The following is a 17,996-nucleotide window of genomic DNA, read 5'->3' on the forward strand; positions in this document are numbered from 1 at the left end:
AAGGCTGCCACATCTATGTTGCTCACTTCTGTACAGCACATTTAATGAACAGTACACTTTATAAATACCAATGCTAAGGTTCCCACAAGGTGGTGACTTTGACTAGCAGAGATCAAAGACACCAAGGGTTATCCCAAGGACAAAGAGAAGCCCTTCAGGCCTTGGACTTTTTCCTTTACAGCTGCACATGGAAGGGAGGTAGGCAACTGTCCTGTGCACCTGTCCCTTTGCCAGATCATACCTTCCAAGCCACTGGGGGCTGCTGTGTTTAACTCATACCTGCATGCGTGCGGACTTTTTTTTTTTTTAACATAATACATTTAGATGTGTTTCATGAATTTGAAGTAGGTTTAATACATTAAAGAGGAAGATGGTATGGCCTGAGAAGATACCTAAAATTAAATTTTAATTTTAAAACAGTACTTCTTACGGCAAAAACTCTCCCTTAAAAGATTTTTCTACAAATTGCATTTTTCTCTGACATGAAATGTGTCCCTGTATAGGCTCTGCACCTGCAGTTTTCCTTGTGAGGTTCTGGGTTTAGGCCTCAGCTCAGCCACTTTTCAACTCCAAATAGGGGCTTTAGTTTTTCTGAACCTCACTTTCTTTATTTGTAAAATGGAACTAATTCTCTATAATGAGGTAGTTACATTCTGTTGTTTATTCAGGGCATCTTACTATACCAGCTTGGCTGCCTTTTTTTTTTTTCCTTTGGTACTGGGGATCAAACTACCCAGATTTGCTGGAAAGTCAGCCAGCCTTTTCCTGTGGTCAGATACTTACATATCCCTCAGAGGCCAAGACTAATACCCCTAGGCAGGCTTTCCCTGCCCTGGCAGCTTCAGGGACAAGGCTGTTCCTGATGGTCCTTCCCCTAGTGTTAATTATTTCAGGGAATCACTCTGGAAAACTCAATATAACCATTTGTTGCTTTAAAAGTTTAGGAGTGGATCTCAAGCCTGTTCTTTGTAGTACTGTCCTTATAATAGGACACATTTTCAGAAGGGCATGAGGGTTTTTCTAAGAACCAAAATTCTATAAATGATGTCCTAAAAATGCATAATCCATGACCAGCCCAGAATACACTGAGAAAATAATTTGTTTGATTGTAAATTAGAAATTTTATTTAAAAACTGCTATTAACAAAATCTTGAATTTTTACATTGAGGATTTAAATTTAAATTTAATTTTTCTTTAAAAATCAAGAAATTCTTTCAAAATCTTTCTCCAAACTTTCAGGATAGGTCATTTCTTTAGTTCAGGCCTTTAACCTTTAAACTATCACTTCTCTAGTCTGAGTCCAACAGAACTTTAATAAAAAACCAAGAACCGTAACTGATGTCAGAATGTTTGGCTTTTGTTGGATATGTGGAGCTTTTCTGGTAGAAGTGGGGACCCCAAGCTGAAGAACAAGAGGCACAGTGCGATGGTGAAGGAAACGTAGGTTTCATTTTACCCTAGCCCTCTGTGCTGCACACCAAACCAGGCCAGTGACTCTTTAAATAAACTGCTTTAAAATAGCAGCAAATGACCTGAACTGGAAAACAAGCAAAATATAAATATATGTGCATATGTAAATATTGCCTTCTGACTTTCCATACGCTAACTTGCTTAATTTATAATCCATAAGACGTCACTGCTTCCCTTAGAGAAGGGAACTGTTGAGGTATTCAGTCACAATGACCAGTCTCCCATTTCTATCCTCTCATGCTTTTGTAATACAATTCATTAATCATTTTGTCAAATACATCAAATTCCACAGTGCCGATGGAGTAGGGAAAAGCAGAGGTCATTTACCAGGAGGGCTTTTTCTCTAGTCCGCTCCTTGATGTCAGCCCTCTAGGTTGGGACACAAGGGGATGGGGGACCCTGAGGTCTGGAATCCTTGGTGGGACCAGCTAATGCAAAGCCCAGGTCATCTGGGCAGGCCTCTTCAGCCCCCTTTGGCCCCTCTCTTTCTCTGACACCACCCACTTCCTCCCAAGGTGAAGACACAAGTGTCTGCTGGGCATCTCCCATCCAGGTGTCACAGGGTGGAGAAAGCTGGAGACCTCCCACACTGTCTCCCATTCAGCTCCTGCAACCAAATGTAATTTAAGCACCAACACCGTGTCCTATGTCCCCCAAAATGGCACAGGCCTGAAGTGGTCAGCCCCTCTTTCCACTCACTTCACTGTTTCATCCCAGGGCTAATTTGCTTTCACATGAAGCACAGCACCCACTGGCCTACTTAGAAGATTCCCTGGATCTCTGAATGTGCATCACCCTATGTGACATCCACAGGGAATCTCCACCGGATCTTTTGCACAGAAGCGGAACAATATCCACATGAGATGAGGAAATAGACTCCAATTAGCTTGAGGCAATCAGCTTGCAGGCCTTTGAGGGTTTCCCAAGTAGAAGGCACACCTGCTGGTAGTTTTCCTGCTGTTCAGCAACTTGTTGCTTTAATAAAACCAGAAAGACACTGAAATCAAGGGGATGAAACCCCTTATTGCAGTATCCTGTTGCCAAACTACTCCCTTAGCACCCTGTTGCTCAATACATTACCTGACATGCAAAGTGTTCTGGCTTTTTCTTTGCCTATGGCAAATTCTTTTTGGTTCAGCTAATAGTTTTTCCCCCAAACCCAGATGAAAATGCTGGGAACTTACATCTGATTACCATACATTCATTCTCCTGTATCTCAAGGCTCGAAGTTATAAGGAGAGATACTATATGTCTGCTGTGTTGGCGATCTTAGTATTTTTTTTAAAAAGCTAAAATTACTTTTCTGAGGAATTAACACCCTCTTCAAGTTCGGAAAACCCACTGGCACAATTTGAAGTCAGACGTTATTCCTAACCAAATTATACTCTTTTGTCTGCCAAGATAGTTTGACGTTTCTAATTTCTGAAGGCAAGCCTATGTGATAATCCCAGCAGTACTCTGGGGATAAGATTTTAGTGGGTTTGTTGAGCAGGAAATACTTGTTCAGATGGCTTTCATCATGCCATTTAGCTTCTATGTTATTTTTCTTGTCCTGAAGGATTCCTCTGAAACATGCCTGGGTGAGGTTGAGAACCTGACTTGGGGTTCCTCCAAAAATAGCTGCATGGTAATAAAAATCTCCCTGGCCAAATGGAATGTATGCTGCTGACTGCTTCCGCCTCTCGTAGGTAAACTCCCTGGGATCTGCCTTGTACCACCAGGCCTGTAGCTGCGCCACCAGCTGACCCAGAGTCTCCACGCCAAAGTTGTCCTGAAAGACCTGGTCCACATCCATGCAGAAGAGGAAGTCGACCTCGTGCTGGATGTGGGCCAAAATGTGCTCCGCAATGGTGTTCATGCGCATCATGCTGATGTCCTGCCACCTCTTCTCAGACTTGATCTCAAACACTTTGAAGGAGCGCCGAGGACCCAGCTCTATCAAAGGTATCTTGGAAACATCATCCACCATGATGTAAAATATGACATTGTGACCAGCCATGAAGTACCTGTTAGCAGATATTATGAACTCCTCCAAGTAATGATCAATGTATCTGAAACAAAGAAGAAAAGAATACATTGAACCTTTGGATTCTTACAGGAGACCATGTGCCATTTTAATCAAATTGTGTTTTACATTTAAGAGGGAAACCATTTCTTCCCATCCCCGATGTGCGTTCTCCTGTGGTGGAACATCTGTTAGTCTAACACCCCTGCTGCTCTCCACCACATGGGTACTCAGTTCTTGGGAAAGTGGAATGACTTCTCCAACTGCCAATTTTGGAAGAGCAGCTGCTCATGCACAGCCCTGTCCCCTTGCTCTTGGCAGATGGCCAGTGAGAAGGCAGGTATTCTCAACTGCTTTGCCTTGCAGTAAGCTTAGAGGAACAAGTTCCATTCGGACTTCCACAGGCCTCTAGTTCTTAAAGCTGTAGATGTCAAGGCCCCTAAGTAGCTCTGTGGTTCTTAAGAAGTCCAGGGCCAGCTGTTACCAGCCACATTTCCAGCACCAGGTTTATAATATTATAAAATATTATATTATAATATAAAAATATTATAAAATTTTTATATATAAATTTATATTTTTTTTATATTAAAATATTATAAAATATTATATTATAATGAAGGTAATACTTACCATCATCTGCTTTCCTTACTACTTTGTCCAGCTTATCAATTGATTCAGACTTTGGGCAATCATAAGGGGTGCTAGTTCTTGGGCTTCTCTTAAAAACTCTAACCTGTACCACAGTGTTGCTACTGCCAGACCAGATGCAAGGGTGATGTGACCCTTGTATCCTCTGGGGCTCCATAATCTCCAGCATCACACACTTACCTGACTCTCTGTTTGGTGAAGCCTAGCCCTCAGCATCCTCATTCTCTTCTCTGACACAAGTTACACGGTATGGGCCTGGGTCTCTTTCCATGTCACATAATCATCATCCTGTGAGTCTCCCACTGGTAACCCCTAATGCCAGTCTATCATTCAGACACCACCCACATAAGATCCATCCAAATACCACAGCAAAAAACCTCTGATTTCAATTTAACTATTTGTCTTTAAAAAACTTGATTACTTAGGGCAATTTTCAGTTCACAGCAAAACTGAGCTGAAAGTTCTCATATACATACAGCTTTCCCTACTGTCAGCTCCCTGCACTCACATGTTAGGTTTGTTAGAATCAACAAACATACACTGACAAGGCACCATCACCTAACATCCATCATTTACATTAGGGTACACTTGTGGTGTTGTACGTTTTACAGGTTTTGGTAAATGTTCAATGATGTGTGTCTATAATTATAGTACCTTCATATTAGTTTTACTACCCTAACAATCCTGTTATCCCTCAGTGTCCATAGCCAGGGGTCTTTTTTTACTGTTTCTATAGTTTTTCTTTCTGCAAAATGCCAAAGTTAGAAGCATATAGTATGCAGACATTTCAGATTGGCTTCTTTCACTGAACAACATGCAATTAAGATTTCTCTTATCTCCTCATGGTATGACAGTTCATTTTTTAAAAGCACTTAATAATATCCTATTGTCTTTATGTAGCAGTTTATTTTCCCATTCATGTAAGGACAATTTGGTTGCTTACAAGTTCTTCAATATCTATCTATCTATCTATCAGACTTCTAAAAATACTCATATACAGGTATTTGTATGGACATATTTTCATCTTCTTTGAATACCAAGCAGTGTGACTGCTACATTGCATGGTAAAAGTATGTTTAGTTTTGTAAGAAACTGTCAAACTTTCTTCCAAAATGGCTACATTAGCCTGCATTCCCACAAGCAATAAATGAGGGTTCCTGTTTCTCTGAATTCTTGCCAACATTGGGAACTGTCAGTGTTTTTTATTTTGGCCAGTATAATAGGCACACAGTTGTATTTTGCCTTCCCTATCTAATAAAGACACATGAGGTCAACATCAGAACTTGATTCTTATTGTGAAGGACAGTGACAGCAATGGCTGCTGGGCCCCAGGCTGGGGAAAGTAGGGAAATCTGGAAAGTTATCAGATTTTGAAAGACCTCTTTTAGACTCTATCTATGTCATGCTCAAGCTCAGATCAGCCTGAGCCTTCAACTCGCTACAAAACAGTGCAATCAACTTTCCACGCAGCAATTTCAGACAAGGTACAGATGGAAAGGCCCAAAGGGCAGGAAAAAATAGCAAAATTGCATTTTTTTTCCATTTTAATTTGGAAAAGAGATTGTTCTTATTCGCCAAGAAAGCAAAATAGGTTACATTTTAAAATTAGTATGGAAGTTTCAACCTTCAAGATTTACTGCAATTTTGCTGCATCAAGTGTTCTGAACCAGGGAATGGAAACTGGAACTAGAACCTTCTGAAGCCTCTGAAAGAGGACGCTCTGACCAGCCACGTTTGCCAGGGCCAACTCCTCCAGAAGGGTCAGGTGGAAGTGACCCAAGGAAGCCAGGGAAAAATGGTTATCCATTTGCTCCAACAAGAAAACCATCTTGTATCTAGGACTTACTGTAACTCCCTCAGCCCTCGGTTCTGGGCCTTTAGACTATCGGAGAAGAGTGCTATACATTTGGGAGGCCTACAGCTGCTTTTTTGGGAGTTCCCAAAGGAAGCTATGAAGCAGGCTTGGTTGGTGGCACTGTTAACACTGGATCTGCTGGCTATTGGAACCTAGTACGTAATCCTTTGAAGTAGCAATAGAAAGACAACTACTGTTGCTTTGTTCTAAGAACAAAGGAGACTGAACTGGTCCTGCTTAAACATTTTCCTACTTAATAATTCTGGTGAGTCATACATAACTTCTATGATGAAGCGAACAGTTCCCTGGCAACTGTTTTGATAGTGGAACAAGAAAAGTCAATTCTGTAAGTGCCACCTACCTGCCAGTAGCAAACACTGTTAAGCCCACGGTGATTCTACGTCTGGCATAGTAACTTTCTAGCACGGCTACATTGTAAGTGTCTTCCCATACAACTGGTGCCTGCCATCCAGTCACTGTCACAACCTCCGGGCGTTTCCTGGTGGTAAACATACAACCCCATGAGTCAGGATAGCTCTGTGTAGGCAGCACAGAGATGGTCAAAAAAAGGCAATGTTCTGTGGCAACTGTTCTTGAATCTTGACTGTAACTTAATCCCATACACATGAACAGGAAGTATGACCTCTGCAGGGGCACTGCTTGTACCAGATGCTTCTGAGGTTGTCCCGAGTGGCAAAATGGACTTTTACCTACACATCTCATATCTTCTTTGCTCATTTCCTGCTTGCTTTGTTCTCCTCCTACTTCTAAATCCTTTTCCTCTCTCCCTGGCTCCCAAGCTGCCAGTGGTATCTTTGGGTAATTATTTATCCCGCAGAGTCTGAGAAGACCCTAATCCTTTACTTAGGGGATAACAGAAGGATGTCAGAAATGTGAGAGAAAAAACTGTTTCAATTTGCCTTTGGCCAGAAAGTGATTTCTGGGTATTAGATCACATGCCCTCTTTATTAGGAACACAATAGGAGCAAAAGAGGGGTAGGCCTTCTGTACTGGGAAAGCTTTAAAGGGACTTGCCAAAGCCAGCAAAAACACAGGAAGCCACATAAGAGCAGTGACAGAGCATGAAACCGTGCAGGATAAATGCACAAAGGACAGAGTGGTGGTGGGGTCCTGTGAGGTGGAGCAGGAAGGGTGGCGGTGGCTCAGTTGACATTCTGATTGCTTGGGAAGTGGCCACAGCTCCTTCCTGGGAAGCGTGGACTGGCACAAGTTCCCTTAGATTCCAGCGCCAGTGTGGGCTGAGCCCCGGCCTGCAGCATCTTTGTCAATCCCAAGAAGGCAAAGTGATTGAATGAATCCTGATGGTCTCTGCTGCTATGTGCTCACATGGCCCTGCTGAGGGGGTTGGGAGAGGTCACAGGGAATGTCCCCAGTTTCTTACGCACCCATGGATTCTCACACAACTGTACCTTCCCATCAGAAGAGCAGGGTTTCCTCACAGTCAGGCTGCCAACCAAGGCTAGCTCACCTCCTGCCTCTGCTATCCCCAGAGTAGAACAGGGGCCTCGGAACTCCCTTCCTCATGCCTCCTGTTCCTGTCCCAAAGCTCTGCACTCTAACTCCTGTGCTGACTCTTCTGTCCCTCCCACCTCTGTCCGATGTATGCCTCTGGCTGGCTTCTAGTTCCCCAGCACAGTTGGAATTGCCTCTACAGTTCCTTATATGGACATTGACTTGCGCTGATAACCAGGTTTGTCCTGATCTAAAAGGTACTTTTATTTCCAGTCTGCTATTCCAGCATTCTCTTCAGGGCAGACTGACGTAAGGTGAGCTTTTGTGCTGGTGACTTGTATAAACCAGCCTGGCCAACAGTCTTGCTGTAGGAAAATTCTGCTTTGCTGACGGCCTGGCACAGTTTTATGAAACCCCAACCCTCCATGGGTTATGTGAGGTTGGAGGACATTCCTTTTTTTATTTTTTTGAGACAAGGCATTGCTATGTAGTACAGGCTGGCCTTGAACTCACTTTGTAGCTGGCCCAGACTCACAGCGATCCTCCTGCCTCTGTCTTCCGGATAGTAGAATTAAAGGTATGTGCCACTATGCCTGATTTCCTTTTTTTTATTTTTTAAAATTTTTTATTAGTAGATATTTATAATATATAATGATTACACTAACTCAATGGGAATTGGGACATGTACAGAGCACGTCCCCTTGTGTGAGACATTCTTGTTGGCTTTTTTCTGACATCCTTGGTAAGGCCTCATGAACAGAGCCAGCCAAGGCCACCAGACCATCAAGCCTTTGTCCCAGTGGTGCTTTGAGTCCTATAAAACCTCCAGCTCTATCTAAATAACAAGATTTCAAACTAGCCCAAAGAAAGAAAGGAGGAAAAAACAAACACACAATCTATGCTTACAATCAATGTTTCGGAACCTAATGTCTCTGTACGGTCACTTCATTCATAGCTGTGTTAGTTAAGTACCTTTTTATTAGCTCTAAGCCAGCCCTCTTGCTAAGTCTTGTGGTGTATGAGCCAGGCATTTGGCAAGCAAGTAATACTACTTTTTAAATAAGGAGAGACATTTAGTGAGTACTTATTGTGCATTCGGGACTAAGCACTAGCCTTCATTCCCCCACTCAGTCTCCACAGCCATCTTATGAAGTGGAAGCAGTCATTGCCTTCATTCTATAAATAATATGAGGATTGAAGGAAACTAAGCTTTTCGCTGTCATATTTCTATGAAGGGCTAATCTGGGGCTAACTACTGGTCCCCCATGAGAACCTTGCAGTCCCAATGGGTGCTTAGCCTGCTACCTACTTCTCAGTGGCCACTCAGTCCACCTCTTCCAGAAAGCCCAAGTCAGACAACCAGCATTCACTTTAATTACTTGGATAGGAAGGATTCCTTCAAGCAGGAAAAAAAAAAAAAAAAAGCAGCAACATTAAACATTAATGTTTAATTAAAATTAAAATGTGCTATTTCCTAGCTGGGATTAATTACTCAATTTCACTGACATTTCCACTATGTCAGTGACCCTGGCTAAGAAAACAGACAAGAGCCTCAAAAAACATAGTGGTGGGGAAGAAGTGGGGGAATTAAGAATAAGTTGCAGCCTGGCTTCCTGGATGGACTTGCGCATCATAGAGCCCCCCAAAAAAGCCCCAAAGGGCAGCCTACACATGTGCAAAAGCTCATTCTTGGCAACGTCCAAAATCACAAAGATGGGGTCCTAAAACAAGGGATAAATGCCAAGAAAGAGCTTCTCAAAGGCCTTCTAGTCAACGAAGCACTCAACCACACGTCCTCGGTGTGCAGTGCTGCTAGTGTGGGCCAAAAGCTTCTGGAAAAATAACAGGGCTTCTATGACCACAGCACACATGCACCTAGCTTATAGGTAACTTCATAATTTTGTCTTTATAGGTACATTTTAGTATCCAAGGGTTGGTGAAAGAAAGATTAAACTTCTATGAATCACACAGTAGTATTTAAAAAATGTGGAATACGTATCACTCATCAGGCAGCAGACTTGATGGCAACACAGGAAAAAGCTGTTGGCAACATAAACAGGCATAGGGGCTGCAGAGTGGACAGAAGGGAAGGACATGAGAGGGACTTTGGGTAAGAACTGGCAGTCTGGGCTCATGAATCCGGCCAAGGGGTGAATGAAAGCAGAGAGTCCTGGACTCTCCCAGTTTTGAGCTCGTGAGCTATTTACTGAGATGAGAAAGGAGATGAACAAGGGAGGGGCAGAAGTGAGACATCCACGTGGGTCATGTGAGATGTGCGGAAATGTCAGTCAGGCAGGTACAAGTCTGTACTGAGAGGAAATATCTGAGCTAAAGACACAAATGTGGGAGTCACCCTCTCCTGAATGATATTGCTTCCACACAAACGGATGGCAGCTTGTTGGAAAGTGGTACACAAAAAAAGAGAAACTCCAAAACTCACACTCTAACTCCAGATGACTGGGAGGAAGGAGAGTGCTGTCAAGGAGGCTGAGATGGGGATGGAGAAGCTGAGAGCCTGCAATGTGGAAACAGGTGCACAATACACTGGAAGATGTCTGATGCTTACAGAGAAGGATACATCCATATAAAATGCATTTGTTCTTTCCTGCAGTCATTCATTTATGAAAGAAGTAAACTGGGTGCCCCAAGAAGGCTCTAATGTGGATACTTTCTTGCCATCCAGGTGGAGGTGAAGTCTAATCACACATGAGGGAGAGTGGAGAGTGACAGCTTGTGACCATGATTTACCTCTCCTCTCTGTTCCTCATAATCCAGTCCTGGCCTCACCTCCCAAATGCTGCTCAGCAAAGCACCAGTACTGCAGTGCAACTGCCCACCCTCCTTAAAAGGGCACTTGCTGACCAATTCTGGCTCCCCTAGCCTGCCTGCCCCTTGGGAGTCTCACCCTCCCCATCTAAGGGGCTCATGAAAGCAACAATGCTTTTATCTTCTTATACTTCCAGCAGTGGTTTAGCATTGCATACATAGCTACCCTGTGGTCCAGCTCTTGGGAAGACACACAGGAGGTCAAAATTTTCACTCTTAAAACTGGCATGATCTCCAACCTCAAAACAATAAATAAACTTGCCAGCATTATTTTCAATCTTTCCAGAGCCCAAGAGCCATCACACAGGACTACACCTGACTCTGGGACTCACCACCTACCACTATAGCTGTTCCTGCTCCTTTTGAGTGCTTTCTTCCTCCCACCAGCACCTTAAATGCTGATGTTAGACAGCCTCTTCCTGGGTGGCCTCCTCCGGGCCCACAGGATACGATTCTACTGCCAGCTACACTCTGACAGTGCCTCATCCCACAATTCTAGCTCATTCTACTAAGCTCATGGGTAACCTGGGACTCTCCAGATGCTCCCCTAAGAAGCAGAATCCATGCACATTGTTCATGGAGGTTGTCACCTCCTCCAACCCCTACACCTGTGTTTCCCTCTCAAGCCCCTTTCCTGATCAGTGACACCATCACACAGAAATCTAGCAAGTATCACAGTCTACTGGAATGTTTGCACCTACTTAGTTCCCAAACCACATCCTTTGAATCAGGTAATCATACCTCCTTACCAAGCTTGGCAAAAGCCAGTTTCACAGCTACTGCCCCTATGAGACAATGAACAATTCTTCATCTTCTTCCCTTCCTTCTCCTTTTCCTGTGTTGGTGACTGAATCCAGGACTGCATGCATGCTAAGCACATGTTCTACCATGAGCTCTACACCCAGTCCCGTGACATGGCCTTCTTAAATATAACCGTATTAACTTATTTTTCCTGTCTCCTATGTTGAATGTGATACCTAGCAATTTTTAGTACATAATTCATAATAAAAAATGTTATATAGCACAACAAAATATGTTCAATACTTATCCTTACTTTGTGTGATACCCTTTGATAGTCTATTTTATTTCAACTTTTTAGAAAGGCCAGTTTGACCCAATAAACTAGTGTTTGAACATATGAATAGTTCATGGGTTTATGTAATGACCAATAATTTGGAAAACACTCGCTAACACATTATAAGTTTTGGAAAACAGTTGTATACTGTTTAATAAATGAATTCATAACCTCCTAAGACTTTTTGAACTCTCATTCCCATTTTACAGATGAGTTATCTGAATGTGAGAGAATTTTCTTGTTCCTACTCCATATCTCATGGTTTATTACCTCACCTTGTGGCCTGTAAGCCCTTCCATCCCCAATATTTTGTGTTTCTTCTGCTGCTCTGACCAACTGCGTCAGAATTACTGTTTTGTTTGATTCATTTGGTACGAATTACTTAGATCTCAGTTTCTTATCCAAAGTTCATATTCATAGAGGTCTAATGTATGCTAAGGCCCTTTCCCCCTAATCAGGAGGACTTTTCTGTTTTAATCAGGAATTTCTCCGCTGCATTCAAGCAGTCTATGCTGCCCTACCTCCTGCAGAGCTATGGATTTATTGCACACACAGCATTGCTTCTTTTCTTACGTTGGATCAAACCAGTCTGATAGGTGAAGCTCTCTTCCTGTCCCTTCTTCTATGTTGATTTCTTCCTCTTGATAATCGTGGGTCCTAAGCACAAAGGGAAAGCAAGGCAATTAAGACAAGCAACCATCTCATGGGATGGGAGGCAGAAGATGAGCACCGGGGCACGGGCTGGAGAAAGGCTCCTATGCTCCACCTTTATTCAGTAGGAATACTTTGAATGAAAAGGGCAGTACCCCTTTTCTTATTGCTCATTGAAGACAGCAATTTAATGACACAGCAATTCTCAGATCATTTGAGGGATTGGGCAGACTTTTTATAATGTCTTTCCTGCAATTCACATATTAGCCCAAGCCTCACCTTTATGCTAATTGGAAGGGGAAGGCGGAAAAAAGCCTCGTCTTAAATGTCCTAGCCCCACCCACGAGAGATTTTTCATATGATTTCAGTAAGCAAGAATGATGAGAGACTGAGGTCATAAATGTGAAACCATTTTAACCGGATTCTCTGACAGCTCAGAGTGAGTGGACAACAAAGTATCACCCCCGACCACCTTACCCATCCTTAAACCAGCTCAAGAACCACCAGCCCTTCTGGCTGCTGTTGTTATCAACTTCAGGGTTTCTAGAAAATAAAAAAGAATATGAAGATTTTTAGAAAACAAGGCACTACCCAAACAAGGGGGTTTCCAAATCTTTTTCTTAATGGCAGCGCATCACTCTTTAAGAAGTTCATTTTAAGATGGCAGTTCATAAAACAGTCAGAAGTGAAACCTGCTGCCAAAAAGAAGGAGACGGACCTGAGGGTCAGCCTCTTATCCCTTGCGCAGTCCCAGCCCTCGGTCCATTCAGGGACCCCCAAGAGGGGGAGGGGAAAAATGAGGGTGGGAGTGCTATTAATACATAGACCAAGTCCTGAACTGACCAATTACTAGCTGTGTGACTGTGGTAAAAGGTTTTTCTCTCCCTGAATTTGGACTTTCTCTTCTCAAAAGTATAATTAATAATAATAACAAACCTACCATAAAGGTGATTTACTGTAACAAACTGTAAACCTTAATGAAAAAACAATGGACAGTTCAAAAAATTATCTCTTTGGAAAACTAAGGTAATTCAGTTTGCTCCAAAGGTCAGTCTAAAAAAAATTCTATTTGTCCAAAGGTCAACTATGACAGTTTCAGGAAATCTGAGAACAGCTGAAGAAAAAGTTTAGGAAATTACAATTAGAAGTCACCACAGGTACTCACTTGAGAAATTTTCCACAACAATCGGGGCTTTCTGAGCGAGAAAGAGGAAGAAGCCAGGGTATACAGCCCTCTTCATTTGGACAGAGAAGGTGGCAGGTAATTTGCAAACAGGCATAATGATATTAAGACATCTTAATGTCATGAATTTGTACTTGCAGGAAGGGTTTGAGATAGCTTATGTTAAAAGATATAATTGTAATAAGCAGATAAAGAATACAAGAATACAATACAAGAAAAAATACAAGAATAACACACACACACACACACACACACACACACACACACACACACCCACAAGCCTGCCTGGCAAGTGCAAGTTTGTGAGTTCAATCCCTAGTTTAAAAAAAAAAAGAAAGAATAAAACACACAGACAGCAACAGAAAACAAGCATTAACTGGATCAGTGGCATTTTCACGTGATCTCAGACATCCCAAACGACCGTTATTTTATTTTATAGCCAAGATATCAGACTATAATAGTTGAACAAGGTGCCAAGGTATAAAACCAGCAGGGGAGAAATTACATTAGCTGCGAAGGTGGGACTAGAACAAACAAAAACAATAGTTTGCTCTAAGCTTCCTGGCCACCAAGACAAAGAAGGGGGAAATTCAGGTTTGCACAGCTTTGATTTTCTCTCTCTCTCTCTCTCTCTCTCTCTCTCTCTCTCTCTGTCTGTCTCTCTGTCTCTCTGTCTCTCTCTCTCTCTCTCTCTCTCTCTCTCTCTCTCTCTCTTTGCAGAGTTTTACCATACAGTTCAGGCTGGCCTTGACCTCACTTTATGCCCAGGCTGGTCTCAGACTTGCAGCAATCCTCCTGACTCAGTCTCCCAAGTGCTGGGATTACAGGCTTCATTTTCTTTTCTTTCTTCTTTTTTTTTTTTTTTTAATAATAAACATTAGTTATTTAAGAAACTTGAAATTTCTTCTGATTCTTATTCTCAGAGCAATTTCTTTCACAGTTCATTAGATAACACATACAGAGCAGAATAGTGTGGATAATACCTTCTCAGATTCATTTTTTATCAGCAAGACAGGACTGTTCCACAAATTGGGCCACTTACAGAGACCTTTGATTAAGACGTAAATGCAGAGCACAAGACTTGGCTCTATAAAAACAAGTCTGAGCAACTAAAGAAATACAGTCCAGATCCCCAGATGGGCAGAAACCTGTCCCCCTCCAAACTACCCTCTAGCTTTGGCCTGAGAACCATCACTGGCTTACGTGTGAAGAACAGAGTATAGTGGGTAAGAGAGCAGATCTGGGAGACATCAGTAGATAACTAAGAATTCAGTGCACTTACTTGGAGGGATATATCCACAGGAAAGTGCCTTCTGAGCTAAAAGCAAACAAGAAATAAAAGCACAGCATGTAACTTTAAATTCTGAGAAAAGCTGTTTTGAAACCATTATCACTGAGCCCTGGGCTGGGGTTTTAGCTACTCCGGTTTCTCTACCTTCCTTTGAGACACAACCAGTGAAGGACAAAGGGAGTTTCTACACACAGTTGCTTCAGGCTTTCCAGGGAAAGGAAGTACAGGAAGAACTAGAGTTGTGGGATTTTATTTTATTTATTTAATATTTTTTACACATTTGCAGTACATCACAAATATGTTCACTGTGGGTAATTGATACATGTATATAACAAAATTCTTTATATCCCCCCAACTTAATCCTTTTCCCATTTGTCATAGATTTGTCTCCCTATTTCCTATTGTTGGTCTGTCCAAGAAGCATAAACTGGAGGAAAGAGGGCCTCCTTAGCAAATGGTGCTGGCTATCCACATGCAAAAGATTGAAGCTAGACTCATATTGGTCAACGGTTCAAAGATCTAATGTTAAAACAGAACCACTTGCTGAAAGATAATGTAGGTAAAACTCTCGGACGTCATAGGTATAGATAAGGGCTTTCTGAAAAGAACCCCAATTCTCCAAGAGATAACATCAAGAAAGAACAAATGGGATTGCATCAAATTAAAAATCTTATGCGCAGCAAAGAAAACCACCAAGAGACAACCATAGAATGGCTAAAAACTTTTTACTAGCTACTCTTTGGACAGAGGACTAATATGCAGAAATATACAAAGGCTTTTCTTTTCTTTTCCTTTCAGAAGACAATTCATCCTCTGCTGTCCAGAAGGAAGGGACAGAGGTTTCACAGATGTGGACAGTCAGAGGAGGCAGCACTTACTGCAGCGCCTGGTAAGGAGGTAAGTGGGAGACACCACGGATGTCTGCCCGTCATCCAGGGTTTATCCTCCCCCAGACATCAGAGCATCAAATGCAGAGCCTGATGCCACATCCAGCTCAGGGTCCTCTATAAGAACAATCCCCAAAGGCATTACTTTGACTAAGTAAGGCACTAAGACCATCGGAAGAGTATATAGTTCAGCAGGTGAAAAGAAACTGGGAAGAGTGTCTCAGACAGAAACAATATGCAGAAGCCTGGGGTAAAAAGGAAAGAGCCAGCTGTGGAAAAATGAAAGAGAAGGAGCCTGCTGGGGATTTGTCCTGGAAGAGTTTTAAGCAGAGGAGAAATGGGCTCTCATATGCATCCGGTTGTTCTCACTGGTGAACAACCTGCAGGGATTAGAAGAGGAAATGTGGAGACCAGTCAGATGATGGCAGTGGTTCAAGCAGCCATGGTTCATGGTGACAACTTACAGAACTGAGAGCCATTTTGAGACTAAAGGTTACAGGACTTGTCATCCACTGGATGGGCCCATTATTCCGGGCAGAAACACTGCCTGAGTTCTAAGCCTCACTTAGCCTGTTTCTCTTCCCAAGGAATGAAAATGAATAGACTCTGCCAAACCTCTAAAGTTCTTGGTTCCTAAATTAGTTTACTGATTATAATGATATTCATAAGACAGAATACTCAGTCAGGCACTGTTCTAGGCAATTTACATCTATAAGCTCATGAAATCCTCTTATCAATGAACTGAATTCTATTCTTATCTTCATTCCATAGATGTGGAAACAGAGGCACAAAAGTATTAAGTAAATTCCCAAGGTCATACTACTAGTGAGGAAAGAATCCTTATTTGGGTGTTTTTTTGTTTTTGTTTTTGTTTTTTTTTGTATCAGGAATTGAACTTAAGACCTCGTGCTTGCCAGGCAGGTGCTGTGCTGCCGAACTATATCCCCAGCCAGAATCCTTATTTGAATCTGGCTCCACAACCTGCAAAAAAGAGAGGTGAGAGGTGACAAAGAGGGAAAGGTCGGCTGCACCCCAGCACTCAGAACCCCTCTTGGCATTCTGGGCCTCACACTAGTGTTCACCAATGTGTTGCATCTTTTTAACAGTCTCTCCTTCTTACTTCCTACTATTTATTACCTCCCACAATCTAGGCATTACATCAGTCATAGCAAAATCCAGTGGCATGTCAACGTGTATTTGTCCTTCAGGGTACAACTCCAAAGCTACCTTTTCTATGCCTTCCTTGCTATGGTCTCAGCACAGTGTTTGGCAAAAAGTGGATGCTCAATAAATATCTGTGAATGTATGCAAAAAAAATCTTCCTTCAGGCCATTTACTCTTTGCCTTCTTGAACTCTCATAGCCTTCTTCTCTACCCCGATACCTTTCATCTATTTTGCATCATTGGTTGTTTATATGCATACATATTATTGCCACACCTATGTCATAATGCTTTGAGGGTAAGAATTCTACTAGACTCTCACTGTGTCCTTCACAGCATTCAGCACAGACAAGGACCTCCAGAAAGAGTCTGGGCCAAAGAATCAGGAGACTGAAGTTCTAGTTAGAACATGAATAGAAGTTCACTAATAAGTCACTTCACCTATTTGGTCTCAATTCTGTCACTCAAAAAATGGTGACTCAACTAAAAGGAAGGTTTTGTAGTTAGTAAGAGAGTAAGATGGTAGAGCAGTAAGCAGCAGAGATAACAGACTCTGCGAGTCACCGTCCAGACACTGGAACATAGCATCGTGAGGAATACTAGAAGGAAGGGAGTGGTCCCCCTGGACCCAGGAAGAATTTGAAGTGTGAACTGAAGCCCACAGAGAGAGTAAAAAGAAAAATTTCAATGAAGAACAAGGCTACGGTAGCTTGTGGCACCTTCACCCAGAACCAGACTAACTGCACGAAAGGAGCTGTTGTAACCTAGGAACATAGGGTTACAGTGACAGTGATGGTGGGGACTGGTGACCCCAGAGGTGCCTGTAGAGCGACTCAGCAGTGGAGGGGAGCGGCGGACTTGGAGGACTGTACTGACTGGTGGTGAATGCAGAGGACTTAGTCCTCCCAGGGAGAGAGCCGTTGGCCAGGAACCATTTTGAAGTTGGGCCAGATAAGCTCAGAACCAGAACTGCTGGTAGGCTTCCTCCAGCAGCTCTGAGCTGAGTGCAGACCCTTGTAAACTTCTTGGACTGTGGCAAGCCCAATGAGTCTGATCTTAGGACAGGCCTGCTAAGGTCACCTGCCACTGTGCCATAAAGCAACAGTTGGCTTCCTGGAATATAGTGGCATAGTTCGGGATTCTGTCTTCACAGACTGTCTACTCGTGAACCCAGAGAGAATCCTAGAAGTGAAATCTCCCTTTTTTTTTTTCTCTTTTTTTTATTCTTGTTTGTTTTACTCAGGTTTTTTTTATTCCATTTTCTTTCTTTTTTTTAATGTGTCAGAGTGGTTCCTAACCTCTTTATGGGTGTGGTTCTGTCTTATTCTACTTTTTATCTCTTCTACCTCTCTTTTCTTTCAATCTTCTTTACAAGTTTCCCCAAGTTGGTAGGACACATCTTTGTCCTCCAACCTTACTTCTAATCTCTTTCTTTCTTTCCACTTCTCTATTATCTCCTTCATCTATTTTA

General features: G+C 42.5%; 1 protein-coding gene across 7 annotated transcripts in view; it reads right to left on the reverse strand.

Moving 5' to 3' along the window:
* Positions 1-1,097: 1,097 nt before the first annotated feature.
* Positions 1,098-17,996, reverse strand: part of Ggta1 (glycoprotein alpha-galactosyltransferase 1 (inactive)) — a 99,686-nt gene continuing 82,787 nt past the window's right edge. For 4 of the 7 annotated variants that reach the window (XM_013153561.3, XM_013153563.3, XM_063226858.1 and 1 more), the window contains 5 exons: positions 14,469-14,504; positions 12,481-12,546; positions 11,926-12,009; positions 6,340-6,477; positions 1,098-3,521 (listed from right to left, as the gene is read on the reverse strand). In XM_013153561.3, the coding sequence (XP_013009015.2) occupies positions 2,828-3,521; positions 6,340-6,477; positions 11,926-12,009; positions 12,481-12,546; positions 14,469-14,504 (1,018 nt within the window). In that variant the 3' untranslated portion in view covers positions 1,098-2,827. The remainder of the gene's footprint in view (positions 3,522-6,339; positions 6,478-11,925; positions 12,010-12,480; positions 12,547-14,468; positions 14,505-17,996) is intronic. The other 3 variants (XM_013153562.3, XM_063226867.1, XM_063226848.1) reach the window with 2 other exon arrangements.

The sequence above is a fragment of the Cavia porcellus genome, unplaced genomic scaffold (genome assembly GCF_034190915.1).
Source record: "Cavia porcellus strain 051 isolate PalLab524CR breed Dunkin Hartley unplaced genomic scaffold, mCavPor4.1 scaffold_1, whole genome shotgun sequence".
NCBI lineage: Eukaryota > Metazoa > Chordata > Mammalia > Rodentia > Caviidae > Cavia > Cavia porcellus.